Here is a 24,349-nt window from a genome sequence, read left to right on the forward strand (position 1 = left end):
TGATCTGCAAAGGCCAGGGAATATGATTTTCATACAAAACCCATATAGTGCGCCCTCATGCTGGTTGGAGGGAAAAACTCACTCTGAAAAAAAATCACACCCATCAGAATAAAAATAATTCAGCATACATGGTGACTGGTCAGAATAACTTCTCTCTAAGGGAACAAGTGGCCCGTGTCAGGAAAATATCCCTCAGCACAACAGAGGCACGTTTTTTCCCCTCTGTTAATCTATCGCTCATCTGGATATGTGTGCGTCATCCCTGCAGACATTAATGTTTCCATGCGTATTACATAATCATGAACAGTGTTTAGCTTAAAAAAACAAAAACAACAAAACACATTTTAATGGCTGTCGGTCAAACGTTAACAGCCTGGTCATAGTGAAATACAATATATGGACAAAAGTATTGGGACACCTGACTTCCGTGTGTGGTTCTTTCCCAAATTGTTATCGCAAAGCTGAAAGCACACAATTGTATAGGATGTCTTTTATGCCTCCACTTGAACTGGGAGACCCAAACCTGTTCCAGAATGCCACTGCCCCTGTGCACTAAGCAAACTCCATGAAGATATGCTTTGCATGGATTGGAGTGGAAGAGCAACCCTATTGAATGCCTTTGAGAAGAATTGGAATGCTGACTACACCCCAGGCTTCTTCACCTCACCTACATCAGTACCTGACTTTACTAACACCCTTGTAGCTGAATGAGCACGAATGTCCACAAACCCAATCCAAAATCTAGCTAAACATTTCCCCAGAAGAGTGGAGGGAATAAAATATAGAATGAGTAAATTGGGACTAAATATAGAAATGCCATACTTATGACCAGGTGTCCACAAACTATTGGCAATATAGTGTACATTTGCATATGCAGACAAAAGGTTAACGGGCACATTCTCACTTTTTATTGTGAAGAAATGGGAGCATTCCACATGTTGTAGTGATTCCATCACCTTACAATAAAAGCTCTGTTCTATCGGAACTGCAAATTAGAGCAGGGAAACATTAAACACTGCAGTGCTGGAATCCTCCTGAATTTCCTTCGAGAATAGCAGGGGTTAAACTAACAGGGAACATCTTTTATGTGAGTGGATGTTGCCAGGTTCAGAACTTTCATGTGACAGAAATGTAAATCATATCATGGCATAATAATGGAATTACACTGTTCTGTAGAAAAGCTTTTACAAGCAATAATAGCTGCTGTTTAAACTGCTGCTGTGCACTACTAGTTTCAATAGACTGTGCTGTATCTTTGCAATGAAACGATCAATGATTATTGTTAACAACTAGAAATCTTAAATGAAGTGTACTGTTCCAATGTTCCCATGAAAAGTCTCAGACCTCTGAATATCAATGTGATATTTTATCGTCTGTGTGTCATAAAGTGAACGCTGAATTTTTCTTTACATTTCTGATCTATAGCTAGTGACACTTTGAACACTTTCAACACTTTGTGCCTGGTAGGGCTTCTGGATTAAAATTATAATGGTTACAAAACATACATGCACTTACTGGGCACTCGGAATCCATGAAGGCAATAGCTGTACTTTTCCAATTAAAACAGGAGCTAGAGTAGATGCACATTATTAATATGGTGGTAAAACCACACGAGACACAGACATTGAAATATAGCACACAAACACACAAGCAAGTGATAGTGTTTATAGAAAAGAAAAGAAAAAAAAAAACTTTAGTTGATAAAACTTGTGTCCCAAAGTCCATATTTAGTAAGAACGTTTGTCACTACTGGCAATTTTGCATGACACTGCAACGGCATTGAGATGAATACTGTGCTTTTTTTATACTGAAGCATAGAGACTTCGTAGACACTGATCCAATATGACAGCGTATGAACAGATACTCCACAGTGCTGAGCTGATTTTCTACTGCTTCAGTTGCAGCATAATGCAAAATTCAAAGCAGTGTTACATCTTATATTAAAAAAAACTAACAAAAATAAACAAATTAGTTGATAAAATCCCCCTGCTCCATCAATGAAAAGACAACTTAGTACAACAATATTTCAATATTGTAATGAGTTTCAGTGTAGCAGTACCATGAACACTGCTAAACACATTTACTAAAATGTAGAAAACTAGAATTAAAGAGATCAATAAGATGAGCTCACTGGCTGCTGAAACGCTCCAGTACAAAAGTGTATCACAGCTAACAGCAATGACTGCTGTCTGTTTCGGCTTCTCACTGCAGATAACAAAACTACTTCAAACACCCTGTAAGTACATCGTTTGTATAGTAACACAAGGAACAGTTATGCCTTGAGATGTGCTCTGCTGGTAGATTAAAAAAAAAAAAAAAATTCAATAAATAAGTACACTTCCCTTTCCTTTCTCATGGATGGTGTAGCTTTGCATAGCAGGGTTGGACCTTAGGGTCGGGCTGAGACGCACTGACCACTGACAGTCCTGCCGTGGTCCATGACACCAGCGATGAAGGTGAAGAAGATGTTGGTGGTGGTGCTAAAGATGATGAGGATGGATGGTTCAGTAAACCCAGTTAACCGGTACCCACTGAGGCTCTGTGCACAGCTGTTCCACAGCCGCCTGTAGTTTCTCAAATGCCTTATCCAGGTTATCATTCACTATTGTCGAATCAAAGTAATGGCTATACGCCCGCTTGATCCTTGCACTCTCGTCCACCGTTTTCTTCAAGTCCGTTTCCTGAGAAAAAGAGAGAGAGAGAGAAAGAGAGAGAGAGAGATGTAAATAAGCATGCAATTACTTGTAAACACACTTACACATTCTTCAGTGTCTTGCCTGACAGGAGAATACAGTTAAGAAATATGAGACTGACCGTCAGGAGTTTGGTGGTGATTCCTGCATCCACCACTGCTTTGTGCATCGCTCGTAGTGTGTCCAACTCAGGAGCAGCGATAAAAACCACAAACGGCATGAACTCCGCTGTTCTCAGCACCTTCAGTGCCTGCCGATGACATTCAAGTAATTGATGCAGTCATATTCTCAGTCTTAAAACTGGATTTATTTATAAAATACACCTTGCCTGGGACTTTACAAAACACTGACAAAAGTGTATCTTTATTTTATCTGTAGATGCGGACATCTGTCTTACATTTCCACAATCGAATGCAAAATATATTTAATCAGCTACTATACATCAACTTATAATAACTCTGCTAATGTATGTGCATATGTTTTAACACAGTAAAAAAAGATCCACTGAGATCCATATTACTATCATTTCCACTGGGATTAGAAGGAAAATGTCTGGGATATGATTTTCCAGTCTACTTTCATGCAGTAAACTTTTGTTTCGACAGCCGTGATAAACATTGCCTCTGTCCTTTTCAGAGATAAAATCAAGACACATTTTAGTCACTTCTATTTACAGGTCCTCAGCTAGTCTCTAATGATAGCTAAACAAAAAAGCCACACTCATGTAGCTTTCTGCAATCATTGTCTGTTCTGCTCACCTGTGGGTTGACGTCCAGTATGCACGTGCGACCGGTGTGAACCACCTCGTGAATCGAGTCGATTTTGGTGCCGTATAGATTCCCATCATACTCCCCATGCTCGAGGTAGCGGCCGGCTTTAATATCCAGCTCCATATCTGCTCTGGATACAAAGCTGTACGACTGGCCATCCTTCTCTTCTTCACGTGGCCGGCGAGACGTGACTGAGGGGAGAGGATCAATATTTGGCCACAATATCTTAAAAGTACCACTAACAACATTAAGATCAGGTTATATGATATTGTTGAAATTACTAAACTGACTGATGAAAACAGACAGTAGGAAAAACATTCAGTGCATGAGAAGTTAGTGAACCTACAGGGAACGGTGGTGCCAAAGAGCAAAGGATTCAACATAATCAGCCTGTTCTTCAGGCTCCTGCGGCCCACACCCTGAGCACCAATCAGGATGAGGGTCTTCCTCTGGAATGGAGGCATCCTGGCTACCTCTTCGTAGATCTGCAGCTCATGACGATCAAATTCTAAGTGGCAGTAGGGTAAAAAAAAAAAAAGAGAGAGAGAAAATATTAGAGATGATCTTAAAAAAAAATATCACTCTTTTCACAAGACACCTTTCCTGATGTGCCAACCTGCATTCTTTGCTGTTAAGTACATGGTTTTCTTTTTCTTCCTTTTTCCAGTTATTGTTCCACATAGAATTCCTAGAATTTATGCAAAGGAAAAATCAAAAGAAGAATGACTGAGACCAAATTTACACTTTCATCAAATAACAACATTCCTAGAAATAACCTATTACTCTCTGAATCTGTTTATGTGGGTTTGGACCGGGGAAAAAAATACATCATTCCTGACATACCTGAGCCTTCGATATCTTTCCGGACAAATGCTTTCCTCTTCTCTTCTAAATACTGGCTTGGGATGAGTCCAGTGCGGTCTCCAACTACGCTACGTGCCTGAGACACACACCGGTTATAGATTCAGTGAGTGCTTACACAACGGATTAGGTTCAATTAAATTACTATTGCTAGTGCTATTACACGGTATGGAATTTAAAACGCTTAACCGCCCCAACATTCAGGTGTGGTACCAACCTGCCACCAGTTGGGGTCCTCTCTGTTCACAATGTGTAAGATCTCCCCTTTGGAAAAAGCCAGTCCTGCTTCTTTACAGGGAATGAGGTTGTCTGTTTCAGGGTTGTAGTTGAAATGAGGTCTCAAATACACCTAAAAAAAAATAATAATAATAAAAATTTTATGTAAATGTTCATTGAAAGCATTATCTGATTTTGAATGAAATCATAGGGGGAAATGCAGGGGCATGAAGTAAATGTAATATTCAAGAGACATTTTTAAAGAAGGCTTCATTGAAATAATAAGTGATCACAGGATTGAGTATAAAAGAGGACAGGGAAATCTTCATCTTGAACATGCTACTGGCTGACATGCTGCCTTTATTCATGCTGCAGATGGTGTGTATGCATGTGTAATAGGGTACACTCAGTCTATTTGCATGTGTCAGGAGAAACAAATGTCATCTGATTTATTATTATTTTTTTAACAAAAACAATTTTTGGTTTGCTGTATGACATTTGTGTCTTTTAGCTGTATGAGAATAAAAGAGTTTACATGCAATAAGGATTCCTTTGTACAGTTGTGTGTTATTCTGGGCCATAAATCCAACCTTTTACAGTTGATAGCCAATTGTGGTAAATACAACCATATAATTATATTTTCTACTAAAACATCTAAATATGGTATATCCCTGCTATTTTATAAAATTTGTTTATTTAAATAAATTCAAATTTCTTATAACAATAGGTCAGTGGCTGACCTCCACAAAGACTGGATTTGTCTCAGCCTTAGAGCAAAAGCAAAGAAGCAACTCGTAAGTCTAAAATCACTACATTTAGAGTAAGGGAAATTTATGCTTATTTGATTTTTTTTTTGCCCAACTAATTGCAAACAGTGAACATCAAGCAATTTATAACTACATCAATTAGGTCATTAACTTAATAAACCGACCGTCAGTTCTCTTCAAGCGAGAAGATCTGAAATGTTTGCATGAGATATTAGTGATTTTACAAATGAAAAGCTAAACATTCAGAGTTATAAACCTCAAACTAGACTCTTCATTTGTCTTTCATGCAGCTCTGTGTTTGAGGACAAGGAGGCTGTCAACAACATATGCATAGTATGTTTTTACAAGAAATATTTAGATGGCTTTTAACCTTAGTTCCTGTTGTGTGTACTGTCAACATACAAACTCTGCCTGCTCTCACAGGACAGTAAAATAGAGCAAAGGACACTTGTGAAAAACAGTTCTTGTTATATTACACGTCTGCCTCATATGAGGTTCCTAACAGAACAATTCACTCCGATTTCACCCCAAGAAAACCATAAAGACCTATTTCCATCCCTTCCCAGGCCGCCTTAAAGAATACGTGGGTCTTTGTATGCGTGTGTCCACGTTCCTCTTTCTAAGTCTCTCCTCCCATCTGCCCTAGATAGCAGAGTGTGTTATTAATAGGAATAGGCAGGCTCAGTTTCAGCTGAGTGGCATTCTTCTGAGTCAGCCTGAAGGGAAGATTCTCCTCCTTGTGTGTGACGGGTACAGATAGAGAATAAAGATCATAGCCAAGACCAGTGTATGCCTGGAATTTTTTTTTTTTATACAAACATTTGAAGTACACAGGCATGCACAGTAGATTAAGAATATTTTTCTTTTTACTAATATCCTCTGAAATATAATATTTGGCACAAGAGCTGATATGGCTCAAAAGATGTGTGAATAGTATTTTAGTGGTCCTTTTGAACTCCAGCAATTTCAATACCTATAGTTAGACAGATTCATGAAACCCGGGGTGAGGACATGACTTAATAAAACAAAGTGTACCAGCTTACTGTCTCCCTTTACCTACCTGTGCAGGTGTGGGTGCGTCTCTGTAACTGGGCAAGATTTTGAGGGTGACGCTTCCGTTGATGTCCTTTAACATCTCCTGCAATGCCGTAGGATCACCTCCTACCTCCTGGCCGTTCAGCTCCCGGATGACATCGCCCGTGTGCAGCATGCCCTGCCTGTCAATCATGCTGCCATGTAGAATGCGCGCGATCACAAGCTCGCCGTTCTCCACTCGGAATGTCACACCCTAATAAAGACCAGACATTTTGAATCATATAGACGTTGTATGCACACAAAACAACAGACATTCACCTCATTCCTTCTGCGACAACCGCTTTCAACACCCACATCTCATAAATTCCACCATTCCCTGGCAGCCTTCTTTTACTGGGTGCTAAAGTTTGAATGACCTCTTAAGTCCTCTATTTTCTCTTTCCAAAAATTGTGGCCCAAGGGGGAATACATAAGTCATTATATGATTAGACATCTTTTTGAGGCTCAGGCAAAAGAACCCAGCAAAGAACCGTAGATAACTGCCCCCACATAGCTCAGTGCACATGAAGAATAAATTATCCTTACATATACATACATTTTATAAATGATAGATAGATAGATAGATAGATAGATAGATAGATAGATAGATAGATAGATAGATAGATAGATAGATAGATAGATAAGATAAGATAAGACAGTTTATCCCCCGTTTATCATGGTTATTTTATGTATACAGTACTGTATTAAGATTTTGAATGAAATGTTTTACTTCATTTTATAATATTGTATTTCTATTTATAAATGTTATTATTTCAACATAAAACTCTATAAAAACAATTCCCTTTAAGTTTTCTGGTCTATCGTGCTATCCGCGAGAGACTGTGAATATCAGCCAAACAAATTAATTATGTATATTATGTTTTATATATATATATCCTTTCCATGAGAAAGGAAAGGGAAGTGTACTTATTTATTGAATTTTGTAAAATAATGCATGATCATCCTGGGTATAAAAATGTGATTGGTAAATATTAAGAAATGTTAAGCCTTTAATAGTCTAAATCACAAAGAATTGGTCAGAAAATTACAACAATTAAAAACATGCTTATTTTCTATTCAATGATTTGTCATCAACAGCTCAACAGCTATTTTGCCTTTTTGTGCTTGGCCCATATTTTTGCTCTTGATTACAGCCATTATAAGATGGTAAACAGTTGATATAAAGGGATGCACATGGTCAGCAACAATACACTGTGACATTCAAACCACTACAATACAGTGTGTGTCAGGAAACATTCGCTGTTACACTAACTTTACCAGCCTGAACTGTTGACCCAAAGCAGTTTGGATTAATGCTGATGACAAATTCTAAATGTGAGTATTGTGTGTGAAAATCCCAGGAGTAATTCTCGAACCAGCCCACCTACACCAACAGCCAGGACATTCTGCTGTTCAATGTGACTAAAGCACACACATCCTTCACTACTCTAATCAACATGGGGATGGACAAATATGGATGCTTTATGCAAATGTATGTTTATTATCAGTGAAACCCAATAATCAACATAGAGCATAAAGACTAAATTCTCTTGTCAATGTTTTAATGTAAGTATGGTGTTATAAATTACGTAAATCATCAGGACACCATACGGAACCTTTGCTATGTTTCCACACGGATGGTTAATAAGGTGATACCAGAGAAACTACCTTTTAACTTTCATAAGGATTACATAATCAGAGAATATTTGTTTTCGATGTGAATTGGTTTATTTAAAAGTGTATATATATATATATATATATATATATATATATATATATATATATATATATATATATATATATATAAAATAAAAATTTGTAAATATATATATATATTTTCCATGAGAAAGGAAAGGAAGTGTACTTATTTATTGAATTTTGTAAAATAATGCATGATCATCCTGGGTATAAAAATGTGATTGGTAAATATTAAGAAATGTTAAGCCTTTAATAGTCTAAATCACAAAGAATTGGTCAGAAAATTACAACAATTAAAAACATGCTTATTTTCTATTCAATGATTTGTCATCAACAGCTCAACAGCTATTTTGCCTTTTTGTGCTTGGCCCATATTTTTGCTCTTGATTACAGCCATTATAAGATGGTAAACAGTTGATATAAAGGGATGCACATGGTCAGCAACAATACACTGTGACATTCAAACCACTACAATACAGTGTGTGTCAGGAAACATTCCGCTGTTACACTAACTTTACCAGCCTGAACTGTTGACCCAAAGCAGTTTGGATTAATGCTGATGACAAATTCTAAATGTGAGTATTGTGTGTGAAAATCCCAGGAGTAATTCTCGAACCAGCCCACCTACACCAACAGCCAGGACATTCTGCTGTTCAATGTGACTAAAGCACACACATCCTTCACTACTCTAATCAACATGGGGATGGACAAATATGGATGCTTTATGCAAATGTATGTTTATTATCAGTGAAACCCAATAATCAACATAGAGCATAAAGACTAAATTCTCTTGTCAATGTTTTAATGTAAGTATGGTGTTATAAATTACGTAAATCATCAGGACACCATACGGAACCTTTGCTATGTTTCCACACGGATGGTTAATAAGGTGATACCAGAGAAACTACCTTTTAACTTTCATAAGGATTACATAATCAGAGAATATTTGTTTTCGATGTGAATTGGTTTATTTAAAAGTGTATATATATATATATATATTATATATATATATATATATATATATATATATATATATATATATAAAATAAAAAATTTGTAAATATATATATATTTTATTCTTTCTATCCATATATTTATTGTGCTTGTGAGGCACGTATTCACTTTTATTCAGGTTTTTAAATTTATGTCTGTGAAGAGAGGTGACAGAGATGGCAGAGAGCACCGCATGTTTGTTTTTTTTATTTTACACAGCATTTAGTTGTTATTATAATGAGTGTATACAAATGAAAGTAGACCCTTTACAGATTCGAATAATGTATTGCTCTTATCTGTACGATCACAAAAGAGAGAGTAATTTAAGTCAGAAAAAAAACCCCACAAAAAAAACGCTTTACATTTGTCGAACCCCAGGAAGTAAATTAATCAGCATCATTGCGTATTTTGGTGCTGATTTGAGATTTGGCGCAACAGTAAAATTTTTACTGTTTACTAATATTTTTCGGTGGAGTTTATTTATTTATTTTTTATCTGAATAAAGAAAGGATGTCATGAATAAATGCGTGTTGTGTTGAAGGTTTTAATTTTGCCTCATTTATATTTATTTATTTATATTTGTAATAAAACAAACAGTCAAACAAAAATGCGCACGTTAATAAATTTAGTGCGTTAAAATGAATTTGCGTTTACGTTATTAACGCATTAATTGCGACAGCCCTAATTAATATATTAATACAAAACGAATTTCAAATGTTGTTACCTAATGCCTGTATCCAGGCTGAACATCCACCATATCGAACACAAGCAGAGCAAAGAAGTGATCAGGAATGTCTCTGTTCTCAGTCGTGTTTACATCACTGACTCCCTCTGTCTCATCCACGTTAACCATAGACTTCTTGTTACCTTCTGCCTGTGCATTGTTAGCTTCGTAAACTAGCCTACACCTGTGGTGTGTGAAATGCGTAAAGAAACAGGACAATGGGCTGAAAACGGGGCAGTGAGAAGAAAAAATATTTACACGTTACAAATAGATTAAAACTGAAGTAACGAGCCTGTTTTGAAAATGTAAGAAGTAGAAAGTACAGATATTTGTGTAAAAATGTTAAAGTAAAAAGTAGTCCGAAAAATAAATAGTGAGGTAAAGTACTGATACCAGAAAAATCTACTTATGTACAGTAACAAAGTAACAAAGCGTTCTTAATAAAAGCCAGTTATACGTATAGGATGTTGTCATATTACATATTTACTGGTGTAATTATAATTACCCGATGGGTAAATTAAGAAGACCTTTATATCATTTTTAAATAGTCGTTTTCGTTCTTGTTTAAACATCAGATTATGTGACCATAGCAAATGCAAAAAAAACACCAAATGTGATTTAGAGAAAAGATTTCAAGCCCATTCAAATTGCTAAAAAAGTGTATATTAGTCCCATTACCAGCGGCTCTCCTGCCTTCTTCTGGATGCTGATCATACGCACAGTGTCCACTGGCATAATAGAGGTACTGGTCATGGTAGTGTTGTTTGTCGCAGATGGATATGCTTCAAAAGATTTAGCGGCCACCTGGTCATGAGTTTCTATTAGGGACTGCAAATATAAAAGAAATGTCAACTGAATAAATTTTAAATTCATACATTCTTATGGCAACATTTGTGGCCAAGGATCAAGATATATGCACTCCTGAACTAGAACTTGGTCTTAAGGCATGGAAATCATACATTAAATAATTAACAAAAAAAAATAAATACATTTAGTTGATAATTACAGGTTGCACATTAAACACCACTTCTAGTCCTCATTAATTAGTAAATATGTCCAGAGCTGGACATTACACCAGGAGCTTGTTTACCTGGAAGTGTGGTTCCTTGAGAATCTTGGAGAGTTCTGCTGCGCTGTCGTTATGCTCGGCCAGGCTACTTATGTCAGACAGAATCTCGCTCACCAGCTCCACATTGTTGTTCCGCACTGCCTCAAGCTTTACATCCTCCAGTCTCTCATGAGCCTGGAGAAAGAGATAGACCACATCACTACAGACAGAACTTTCCCTGGCCTCATGTTATCTTTAGGGTGGTGGTGCCTTTCTCTGCACTCTGTTCCCTTGAAACAGTAAAGCATAGTGTTGGTAGTTGCGTGTTGAAAGTTGTTCTTGGCCACTAGGTTGCTTCTCTGAATAATCCCCTCTATACCCAGGCACTGGTGGTTGGTTCACACTATGTTGCCATGTTTGTGTCACACTGATATGTTCTTCAATAGTCTCTGAGCACGTGAAAAAAAACACAATTTCCTTTAAGAACACAATTATATGCTAATGAGGGTAATACTTCTGCAATACAATAATGACTATTTAATTCTATAGTTCGTTTTTTTTTGTTGTCTCTGCCAAAAACTTGACAAACTGCTTAGTAAAGAATACTTTTTTATTTTATAAAAAATTTATACATTAATGTCACATCATTGTTAGTGACAATAATCGTTAAACAACTTACTATACATATAAATAAAGAAAAATATGGACAGTATGAACCTCTGGTTTTGGAAATGCAAATCTAAAGCTTATAACTGCACATAAAGACATGCGAACTTTAAGGCAAGTAGAACCTACTATTTTTTAACCTTGTCCTCAACAACGTTTCTGTTCTAGGTTCTGTCTTAAGTTAATTAATTAGTTTGCATTTTCTGTTTTCTGTCCCATGGCCATGATTACTGAGGGAGAATGCAGTGGATAAATGTCTAGAGGGGCCAGCTAAATGCAGACATTACTCTTCTGTCACAGTGACACAATGTGTTGGGTGTGCACACAAACACGTACCACATTAAGACATTGTACACACAGAGAGACACAGAGACACACAAACAGACTGACATACAAAATCAGGCCAATGTTTGCTCAAATAAAAATGACTCACATATATTATGACAGACAGATACGTTTGAGTGAATCATTGATCACAAAAGCAAATAAACATATGCTTTGCAGCACCTTGGCCAGAGAACAGACTATAGGACTCTCCATGATGCCTCGGAGAAAGATGAGGTCAATGTCTTTGGCGCCAGTGGAAGGAGGCAGCTCTTTGAGGTTGTCCAACACCTTCTGCATAGCTAAAGGAGAAATATAACAATTTCTATTAGACAAATCCACCATATAATATTGCATTCCATATTTAAATAGAACGTAGCTACACTCAGAGGAAGATATTATTGCATAATTAATGCACTGTTCCAGTCAATTACTGTCTATTGGGATCCCAAATAGCATAAGATTAAATTAAATGATACAAATTCCCCCCCTTTTAAAATAGCAAACACAATTTTACATTAATGAATTTTTTTATCTGACTTAAGATGAAAAACAGCACTGGGGCTACAATGAACTAGGGCTGTAGAATATAATGTTTCAAAGTAATTAAAGTGCTGCATACAGCCACTTTGTGGATTAACATTGCAAGTCTTATGCCATTTGTGTCAACACTTCCAAAATTTCCACTGTACACTGTGGTGAATGGGCTTCCTAATTGGTTTACATCCATCTGTCTTCTCAACAAACAACATTGTAATAAAAGCTGCACAGAAATCTGGATAAAGATCTCTAACAAGCAAACTATAGACAACAAAATGGAATTATAAATCACTAATATATGTTGGAGAAAAATAAATAAAATAAAATAAGGCACATCAAAAACAATACAAAATGTCTTTGCATACAGTTGTTATGCATTTGGTCATCGACTTGCACTAACAATTTTAATAATACGGATATATTGCCACCACTTGTACCTTAACAGCTAAAGAAAGAAGCACAAAATCTCACTTAATAAAGACTCTACAAACTTCAGATCAGTCTTTATCTCATGATACTGGGCAAATTCCATTTGTTCTAAAGCACAAATCCCAGAGACTGAGCTGTTTTAACACCTTAAACAAAAAAAATAACGAGTGAGAAGCCGTACTTTGTTTTTGGATCTGATTAAATGGGGCATGCTTTAAACCAAACTTGCAACCTTGAACTACTTGTGGGAAAGTCATTACCCCGTCTCTGTCCCTGTCCTATATGCACATTATTTCACAATAATTAACATTATATAGAAGGAGCCAAAGATAATTAAGAATAATTAGTAACAAAAAACAAGTTTTTTTTATTGATGGTTTTCTCTGGCACTGATGGAGCACTCACTGAGTGTTTTTTTGTTTTTCTTTTGGTTTAATCTAAAAGCATAAATATTAGCTAAAGTTAATGATAATCACAATGATTAGAATTTATAGAAAATAATTGGTAAAAAAAAGAAAAATTGTAAAAAGCATTCATTTGGCAAAACTTTACAATATGCATTACTGCTTTGAATTCTAGAGAACAGCTCTAGATTATTTTAAAAATGTATGCTTTCTCTACAAAAATAATAAAATTTTTAATTAAAAGGTTATTCTTCTTACTTTCTAAATTCTCCTATGATGCCCTCCTGCAAAAATCACCTTCACAAATGCTCCATAAGAGCTCTAAAAACTAATGATCTCTGCAGATCCCTAAAATCTTCCCAGCTTAGGGTGATTTATATACACAGTGAATGTCATGCTTAGATCAAGTTCGTGTACTGTAACATTCAAGAGAACGGAGGTATTCAGACCTGCCAATCTTTACACATCAACATATAAAGCAATAGCAACCAGTCAACATACAAAGCATGGAAAGTTTTTTTGTCATGGTAAATAAAGTTTTATTTCATTGTTAATTAATTTGAAATAAAGTAAATCACTGTGTATTAAAGATTGTAAAGAAGTTTACAAGGAGGAATGGCCATATTTGGTGTACATGTATATCACTCATACATTAAAACAGTCTCATAGTCTTATACAGCTCATTAAAACTTTGTTTTACATTATTATTAAATTGAAGAGAACATCTTCTAGATTGTCTCTGCAGAGCTTTTACAAAAACCTCGGTCCAGTAAAGAACAAACTCCACATTAAAGAGTCACCTACATTTCATATAGCGACACCGGCCAACAGGATTGAGTGGCAAAACAAATAGATCAATGGCAATGCATCAAAAAGCACTCAAGCCACAACAAACAACTTGAGTGGTTCTGAATGGGCCAATTCATCACGAAGGGCCTTCATTAGCATAGTGCTTACCATTTTCATGGTCAGAACACCCACACAGCAAGATCACAACAAATGTACAACAAAACACACTATTCCAGTTCCAGATTCGCTACCATCACCACTTCTTCCACACCATTTTTGTTTGCTTTTGGGAATAATTTCACACACAATTCTTAAAAAAAAAAAAAAAAATTTTTTACCCATTCTGCTTTAAAAAATATTAACTACCCATAGTGCTGCTGCTATACATAAGATGTAAAGTTTACTAGGCTGGGTTTAAGTTAATGTTTTTATTCAAGATGTTCCAGCCAGTAAGGCTTGAGCAGACACGTTACTTATCAACAAACCGAAAGCTGAGCTGTAGTGATCGGTTTGTCTAAAGAAGCCAAACATCGGATTAAAGCAAGTAAAATAAAAGATTAAATAACAGATATGTAAGGAATCACACTGACATATCATGTTACATCAGTAAACATCAATTTTCTATTTTGCTTGTTATACAACATGACAGGCAATGCTGAAATAGCTTCCTAAAGAAACTAATCGCCAAAAAATAGGTGGTTCAGAAAGCACACTAACAACACTACATACAATAAACAGCCATGACATTAAAACCACTGACAGGTGACGTGAATTACATTGATTATCTTGTTACAGTGGCACCTGTCAGGGGATGGGATATACTAGGCAGCAAATGAATAATCAATTAGCAAAGTTGTTGTGTAAACCAGTGATACTAACCCATCTGGTCTGATCCTATAGAAGATCTACTGGAAAAAGTTACACAGTTACAATGATAGAAAGGTTTCAGTTTGTTGGGTATGAAACTGTTTAGTGAAAGACTGGGCCGAGTGCCTGTGCTGATCCCTGTTCACCTCCAAAAGCATCTACAATTGGCATGTAAACATCAGAACTGGACCTCAGAGTAGTGGAAGAAGGTGGTCTGATGAATGGTACTGTGTATGTCCCTAACTTGGGTAAGAAATGGCACCAGGATGCACTATGGGAAGAGAAGGTGAAGAGCAGAGGTAGCATGACGTTTTGGGCGATATTCTGCTTGGGTCTTCTCATTCATGCATTCACCAATCTAAACACTGTTACAGATCAAGTTCACCTTTACATGACAATGGTACAGTCTAATGACAATAGACTCTATCACAAGGATAAATCACCCTGTCACACTGCACAAAATGTTCAGGAGTAATTTGAAGATCTCAACACAATCGAGCATCTGTAGGATCTTCATAGTGAACTCGTGTATGTTTCAAGTGTGTGATGCTGCCCTGTGAAGCAGTGTGAGCAGCAGTTCACAGAAAAAGTGGTTGGTTGGCTCTGCATGAGTCAGAAGAAGCACGTTAAATTTTCCATTCCACTTATATGAGAAATGCAAAGTTGGACCTGGAATGATATTTTTTGACCTATGGACATTCTGACTACAAAGTAAGAAAAAATACTTTCTCGACAAAACTGTGAACTGTGGACATGCCGAGTCTAAAAAATAAACTACCACACACGCATCCACTGTTAGACACATGATTCACTCCGTCAGATTCACTCACTCTTTGGCTGTTGTATGCAGCTGTTATGTTTTTGGTCTTTGTATACTTTGTTTGTCTTGCATGAAAAATATATTGTGTTTTTGTCTACCTTTATTTTCTTTAGATCTCCAGCGTTTGATTTCTTGCCTACACTTCCCCATGAAAACATGAAGCTGGAAAATGTGTAAAATAGGTCACAGATTCAAGTGACAGTTTGCAGTAAGCTGTTGAATTAATGCTTCAATGGATTCAGTGTTCTTTGCCATAAAACTAGTTCTCTGCAGCTGCAGATCTTTCATTTCATTTAAAAGGAGGACATTCTCTGCTATTAAAAGTTGTCCAATTCATGTGCAGTTCTTCAGGAAAAAAAAATGCATTAAAAAAAGCAAAAAACCGTAACAAACCCCTTTCGCATTGAAAAATCCCTCTGCGACCCTGTTACTGTGTATGTATCTACATGAACGAAAAATGCTGGTCAGAATCAGGACATCTCTTCCTCGGGGACTCACCTGTACCAGATTTAGCATTAGCAACAGTCATTATTCCGAGATCTTAGATCACGTCACAGCTTAAAGAAAATGTGTGAGTCTTCAGAATGAGATCAGCACACCTAGAGGACTGGAGGGAGACAAAAGATCATTTTACAGAGGAGATTCAACGTGAACGTTATGATTCAACAAGGGTAAAGCATGTTGTGCTGTTCACTAACAGACTACACTTAGCTTTATAAGAAAACATCACAAATCTGCATTTTTTTTTGTATTGTACAAATATACAAGGTATTTGTCTTGTTAAGAACACAGAGTCATTAAACTTACAATTACTTACATTATATACAGTAATAAACTGTAAACACAAATTCACAATCATCTCATTTATTCAAATGAACAGCTGAGGGTCAAGGGCCTCGCTCAGGGGCTAAGAAGCAACAGCTTGATGGTGGTGGGATTTGAATTCATGACCTTCCGGCCTGAAGTTCAACATCGACGGAGCTACCACTTCACTAGTGCCTTGTAATTCTTGTGAAGTGACATAAGCATCGGATTGGGCGAGTCCCTGAGCTATAAAGGTATGCTAGATAATCTTAGCTTGCCTTAGTTGTGATCCTTTATCTGAACCAGGATTTAGATACAAATTAATGAACTATTACTTACATATACATAAATTCAATCCAAAAGCAACTCTAACAGCTGAATTTTCAGTCCACTACACATTAAAACTTTTACCTTTTTAGAACACTGACAGACTCCACCGTTCCTGATTTAGCAGCCTGACTGTCAGGACATGACAGGAGCAAACCTTACATACCAAACAGTTCAGGAACTCATTTTGTTGATGTCAGGAACTAGTATAATAATAGTTACACAGTTTTACACCACCTACACAGAATTTTTTATCATACACCCAACATGTCCAATCTTCTGTCCTCCTACAACGCTTACTGGCTAACTCTTTATTATTGACAAGAGTGCACCAGTCATTTTAGCAAACAAATCAAGGCCTCACCCTATTCAAATAAGAACCAACCTACACCAATCTGTGCTTGCTCACAGATTTTGAGCAAATGCTTTCGTTTAATGATAGTGTTTGTGGGAAAAGGAATAAACCCATAGAAACATTGTCCATTTCCACTATTTCAGTCTTATTAAATGTTCTGGGAAAACTTCTTTGTGGTTCTAAAGGCCACAGTCCAGCACTATTTACCAATGTCCCTGCTCAAACAAACCTGATTCATTGTATTAGTTCATTACCAGCTTTAGTGGTGGAACTGAAATGAACAGAAGAAATGGCACTCAACCTTGCATTTTCTATCAAATACCGAATTATGGGTTTTCTGTACGTGTTCGGATACACCATCGGAGCGTGTAATGAAGAGCTCATCTTTTCAATTAATTCCCAAGTAAACCACAGAGACTCTCCGTAATAACCTTTTCAAATGAAAACAATATGAATTAGCCATTTATTCCAGAATAAATGTACAGATACAGAACTATACATATACGGGTTTTCTGTATGTGCCCGAGTACACCATTGGAGCGTGTAATGAATAGCTCATCTTTTAAATTAATTCCCAAGTAAATCACACGGCTTCGCTATCATACTTTTCCGACTGAAAACAATATGAATCAATCAGGATATATCATACAGTCACACAGATACACACTATATCCAAGATCAACCCACCCTAGCCTGCCAATCAATGGAAAGGAACACTATTATTATATTGCCTGGGGTCCATTTTCAGAACAGTACTGACACCGCGGTATGTGTTTGGCTAGCGTGAGTGCAGCAAGTGCAGAAGTGTTTTAACACCATGTTCTTTTACTGACCACTTGCCCCACATTCCTCTAAGACAGGCTTAGACCAATGTCCACTGGCTTTATTATTATTATTTTTAATCAGGATCAATTTCTGACCACACCACTGCTGGCGGATGGATATATTTGGTTGGCGGACTATTTCTTAACCCGATGCTGACGTTGTCCAAAGCACCCATGCGACACACACACACACACACACACTGCCATAGCATGATCATATTCACATCAGTGTTGAATCAAAGCATATAATAAAAGGTCACCATTTAACCTAAATTGGGGGAATATCATCTCAAATTTTTATTATAATCAGTTATCAAATTCAATTCATTTTTATTTGTACAGCACTTTAAACAATGAACACTGTCTCAAAGCTTTACACAGATAATGTGCTGATAAAAATGAAAAGATGTTCTTTATAAGTGCAAGTTTGTCCCTGTTATATACCTGTTATTACTATAAAAGTGCAAAAAATCTGTAAAAACAATGAATACTTTTAAACTGTGTATATCATTCAAAAGCCAAGCACATTTTAGCCAAACCTTCTAAACATTTACAACTTACAGAAGACCCAGTTCAGATACTGAACAAAGTCAGTCGCATGTTAATTAGAGGCTAGAAATCACACTGCACCCTATTAAACTAGAAGTCTGAGATAGAAGGTGAGATTACCGGTTATCTCTTCTAGATCACTCGTGCTAAATAAACTGCCATCTCAGTGTATAATAATGTTCTGTTTCTCAACCAATGACCAACATTTATGGCACATTACTCATGAAAGGCTTTGACGTCTCTAAACGCTTCATGTTTCCTGATTTACATTGTAGACACGTATGAGCAAGACATGGCAAGGATCCATTTAAGACAGACACACCTACATTTACACTTTATCGCCATTATCCAGAGCGACTTACGAGTACCTGATTTACAACCAAGCAGTTCTATTAAAGGGCCTTGTTAAAGGGCCCAGATGTGGCAGATTGGTGGTGCTGGGATTTGAACTCAAAACCTCCCTAAGTCCAACATCTTATCTAGTGAGTTACTTCTCTACATGCATGAATCAAATGACTTGACGTAACACATGAAAAACATGTCCTTCGCCCAACGTATTAGAGCCATTCTGTTGCTTTTTAAATCAGTCTACTCATGTTATTGATGGCTGCGGTGCTCATATACACAGCAGGATCAAGACAGACAGTTGAATGAATCAAAAAATTGTCCAAAGTCAAGGTTAAAGCAAATGCTCAGCAAGTAATTTTGCTCATACACAGGTGTAAAAATGCCAATCGGATCTAAAGACATCAATTATTTTATGTACACGGCCACAGATATATGCGTTTATTACACATTCCCATCATGGCCTGTCTGTAGATCTCAGAGTTCCAGACAGATGAGTTTAGAGGAGCATAGAAGCACCAGTGAAACCTCACTAAAGGCTATGGATCATGTCAAAGTGACGACAGGACGCAGAAGAACGAGGAAGAGGAGACATGAGAGAACAAAAGCAGTGAAAGTCTCGACAAACCGGAGTGGATTTCAGTAGTTACAGCTACTTCCTAAGAGCACACGGTTCTGTGGTGCGATCCGAGCTGAAGCACGAGACTCTGACTGGAGCCGCTTCACTCTTCACACCAACTGCTGCTTCGCGTGATCGGGTTGTAGCAGATCTCGGAAAGTGACCCTCAGAGGAACTAGTGCTTTAACCATGAATGAGTCGCGCACGACATTAACCACCACCACTACTACTACTACTACTACTATTACACACTCACATGCACGCACGCACACTTCCCATTCAACCCTGAGCCAACCGTGTAGCTTAGCCTAGCTAACACGCTTAGCGAGAGGACCACTTTGGAAGGCTGAGCCAATTAGCTTCACGATATATCAGTAATACCGGGATATAAAAAAAGTTTACTTCAGGCACTTGAGCCACTACATCAGGAGCTGAGGTTCGAGTCGCAGTTTGAGCTCCACTGCTTTCTACTGGTTACTAATGAAAGTGGCAGTCTGTAACAGCTAGCCAGCTAACAACCCGTGTTTAGCCAACCAGTATCAGCTGGTTACTATTAGCCAGCTAGCTAACTGGATTTAGCTGGTTAGCTGGAGGAGAAGTAGCCGGCGGCTAATCCTTGACTCAACTGAAATTACAACCACGTGCAGGCCCGTGACACTGTCACTCCATGCTAACAATACGAACACGAGTGGACCAGAAAGAGTGCTAATAAAATGACTTACCCACTATTCCCGTATGGTCCCGTCCCGGTAAAATGGGCACAGGTTCCCCCCACCCGCCCCTCTCTCTCTCACTCAATCTCTCTCACACACACACACACACACACACACTCACACACATGCACGGTGTCCCACAGCAGCCCGCTGAAAGCGCTCATCCTCTGCTGTCAATCAAAGTCATTAGCACCGCCTCCATCCAATGACGTCTCTCCACCATGGCCATCAGACACGCCCCTTTACGATGCAGATGGAACAGATTCATGAGCCTTAAATTAAATCCTCCATATATATATATATATATATATATATATATATATATATATATATATATATATATATATATATACAATATAACCCAGCCAATACATTAATTATTTTTTTCTATTAAATATATATAACATATTCTTTACATATAAGTGGCAGGCCATCAGGGAAGCAAGGCCTTTTCTGCTAGCCTAAACTCTGCCTCAGATTCACTGCCTTTTGTTTTAATATATTTTACACAGTTTGCTACAGTTGCGGATTGCGAGCTTTGACTAGTGCACTAGAAGCAGCATGTCTGAGGAAAACGCTGTGAAATAAAGAGCATAGACACTTTAGTTATTAATAAGTGTCTATGGTCCTTATTTCACAGCGTTTTCCTCGGACATGCTGCTTCTAGCGCCCTAGTCAGAGCTCGCAACCAGCAACTGTAGCAAACTGCACACACTCAAATATATTCGTATATATTGTGGATTTTATATTCCTTTTTTTTCCATTTTACAAAATGTAATTGAATGGAGATTTATAAGACACAGTTTTCAAGAAGAGCTGGATATTGTGAAGAAAGATCATCCAAAACAGGTCAAAACTGTTGCTAAGCTTTGTCATGAACCTAAACAAAAATATCTAAAGCTGCTAGTGATGTCTTCACTGTTCTGATTTAAAGATGAAAGAACAATTTTAAACATTAAACAGGTACAGAAAGAACATCTTTTGTGTAGCTTTCACTGTAATCTGTGATCAAGTTTACTTTGTCATTCAACATGCATTAGACATATTTTAATAGTTTAAAATAAAACTTCAATAAATGGTCTCAACATTGATATTATTCTTGTTTCTCCTTGTTCAGATGAACCTAGAACAATAAATATAGCAAAAATGAAGACAATTTCAGTTTTCAATTCAGAACTATTCCTGGCACAGTGCTTCGACATTAGACAGTCTGTTGTCTGTCTGGCACAAATCAGAAAGCTGAATGGCAATGCTCATAAACAGTGTCAGTTTTGCTGAAACAAGTTCATGTGGTACATAAAGTAATTTCCACTTGATATGTTCCACATGAAATCCCATTTTTTGTAAATTGACATTTAAATCTGTCTGAACTTTGTACCATAATTTATCATTTATAAAATATATTAAGTAAAATAAATTCCCTAATAAAGCACAAAATATTATAGCCTAATCTCTTCATTATAAGTTCACAGAGGTGTGGGGTTTTTTGCATGACCCTCCAAAGGCTTGGGGATGTGACATCACACTATTACTACTATTCTTGGCTTACTACAGGTTTATGGTGAGTAAATAAATAAAACAATACATCGATAAAATGACATAACCTTATCTAATACATTATTTGCTATCATCCATCTAGCAAATTTTTTATTGAAATAAAATTAAATGAATAAATGAATGAATACATTTTCTTTTAATCATCATAATAAAATGTTTAATATCAGAACACCACAGTAAAAAGATGGTCAGTAAAAAAAAACAAAGAACAGGGATGTGATAAGTTCTTTGGGATGACACAGAACCAGAATGCTTTGTGTTTGAGCAAAAGGAAACTATTTTCTGTATAATATTAAGAGTTTACCGCAAAACATTAAAAACATTTTTTTTACCAAGGGTTTCAGAGAAATAAGGCCAATGTAACTGTTGACTCTATATGTAATGAGCATCCAGTAAGTGCTGATGTACCATAAGGGAGTAAGAGAAGTGTCAAGATGAAGCACTCTTGTTGTGTTACAAGATTCTGTTTTCCAGTAAGTTTTTTATCACAACTAATATTTTTGGCGGTTTAATACCCATAATTAAATATCAGCTACAGCCATTTAAAGATTTATATACTACAGTAACACTGCATTATAACTAGTGATAAGTAATATCATGGTTTTATACTTTAAGTCAAGATGTCCAGTATGGTCACATTTTAACCCCTGATTGTTTACAGTTTGCATACTGTAACATTGACCAGTTATACTCACATCACTGCATGTCTGTTGTTTGCATTGCTAGAGTTATTTGTAAACAGAAATGAAAGATAGAGCTAACTATCATAGGAAAAGACAGTGAAGCTCGACTCAGTCAGAAGCTGGGCTCTAGGACTTCAACAGTTGTGAATATGATAACAATAGGATAAAAATACATAAAGTAGGCCACCTTTCTGAGATAGTTCATAATTGTGCTTGCTTGTTTTGAAATCTGGGTAAAAACGTGTTTTTTTTGGGGATCACTCACAGTTGCCGTCTCATGTACCCTAGAAACAAAATAACAGTCTCTTTAAAGAACCTTACTACAAATTTATACCTCACCTGCCCCGAATTTCCTATCTCCACCCCCAGTGTGTCTCCACCCACTGCCTTCTCATCAGACAATCCTCTTCCTGTCACACCCACACTTCTGTCATTATCTACCACCTCTGCACATCCCCAGGCGCCACTGTGAAGTAAGAACACGCCCCTTCAGTCAAAGAGTCAAAGACGAGTGTGAATATTGTGCATTATTAAGTGCAATTATTATATGCAATAAGCTCCTACTACATACTGTTTCTGAAATGTGTTGAGCATGTTTTTTTTTCTCATATTTAATCAATATTATAAATAATGCTGTTAATTTAACCGTGATGGGTTATAATCATCCATAATTGTAATTATATTGTTAAAGCAACTTGAATTTAATTACTGGTATTATATACCACCATTACTGGCTTATATTACTGGTTGGTTGGTAGACTGTTTACTTTCAGAAGTTGGTATAGAAGACTCATCATTTTAACTAAATATATGCTTGTCAAAACATAATTGCTGTTTATGTTGGGAAAATAATTGTTGTTTTTAGTAACCAATCCAAATTCACAATTGATTTGTTTACATTTTTTAAGAATAGATGTGAATAATAGAAACTTTGGTGTATTTGTCAAATCAAAAGGCTTTATAATGCCTCGATTGAGAACTACCACACTGTTGGCATTCAGAGAGGCATGTTTAATGCTGACTTCATGAAGAATATGCAGCATATCGAGTGCTCCTCACCTTCAATGTCCTACAAACCACATCAGAACCAACTGTAGATTACTACATAAATTGGTGCATAGTGTTACAAGTTAAATACAGACATTAAATAGGCATATTTGTATTTAATACATTGTTATTTGAAATGTATCGACTCAAAAATATCAATTAGGTTTATGGTGGTAAGAAAAATGTCTTCCAGTTGACTTTCATTATTTTCTAATGTGCAAGTATATAAGCAGAAGACACAAAGAGGAAATCTGTTCTAACAGTAGGGTTTCATGATGCAGGTGGCAAAGCATCATATAAGTGAACCACATATTTTGGTCTAAAACCTTCAATTCATCCTTTAAATCATAAGTGAAAATGCCAATCCCACTAATGTGCGATATTTCTGTTTTAGGATAATAATTATGTTGTCCAAGATGTGTGTATATTTTGCAGTAAAATGTATATGGGCATTATAATGATTCAGATTATTTTTTATTTGTGTTCACATAGTCTTGTAGGCAGTACAGTTAAATTCACACTTTCGAGAGTGACTTACAATTGAGCCATTGACAGTTTGGGGCTTTGCCTTACAACAACAGCTTGATGGTGGCAGCTTGGCAGTACCAACCTTCTGTTCATTATCCTGAAGCCTTAACAGCTGAGTCACTACCACAGAGTGACACTTTGCACTTGCTCCCACAGGCTGCCTGTTACAAATCCTGTATCCAGTTCAGATTTGACATTCAAACATCTGGATCTTGAAGTGAATATTTGTCATCTGGCAACAGCAGGGAAGTTAAAGCAAGAAACACAAAGCAAAACAACAAGAGGCATGACACAGGAGGTGTCTTGATTCTGAGC

The 24,349-nt window shown here is 36.8% G+C and overlaps 1 protein-coding gene across 3 annotated transcripts; it reads right to left on the reverse strand.

The window, feature by feature from the left end:
* Nucleotides 1–1,988: 1,988 nt before the first annotated feature.
* On the reverse strand, nt 1,989–20,358 carry pals2a (protein associated with LIN7 2, MAGUK p55 family member a). Of its 3 annotated transcripts, none has more exons than XM_046846664.1 (13): nt 20,229–20,358; nt 16,182–16,290; nt 12,018–12,136; nt 10,887–11,039; nt 10,475–10,624; nt 6,368–6,595; nt 4,542–4,673; nt 4,307–4,403; nt 4,080–4,151; nt 3,810–3,971; nt 3,452–3,654; nt 2,815–2,943; nt 1,989–2,681 (listed from the first exon to the last, which is right to left on the reverse strand). In XM_046846664.1, the coding sequence occupies exons 2-13, from the start codon at nt 16,210–16,212 to the stop codon at nt 2,505–2,507; spliced, it is 1,653 nt and encodes a 550-aa protein (XP_046702620.1). In that variant the 5' UTR covers nt 16,213–16,290; nt 20,229–20,358; the 3' UTR covers nt 1,989–2,504. The 3 variants fall into 3 exon arrangements, with proteins under 3 accessions (XP_046702620.1, XP_046702621.1, XP_046702622.1); XM_046846665.1 differs by lacking the exon at nt 20,229–20,358 and adding an exon at nt 19,909–20,212; XM_046846666.1 differs by lacking the exon at nt 16,182–16,290.
* Nucleotides 20,359–24,349: the final 3,991 nt, after the last annotated feature.

The sequence above is a fragment of the Silurus meridionalis genome, chromosome 4 (assembly GCF_014805685.1).
Source record: "Silurus meridionalis isolate SWU-2019-XX chromosome 4, ASM1480568v1, whole genome shotgun sequence".
NCBI lineage: Eukaryota > Metazoa > Chordata > Actinopteri > Siluriformes > Siluridae > Silurus > Silurus meridionalis.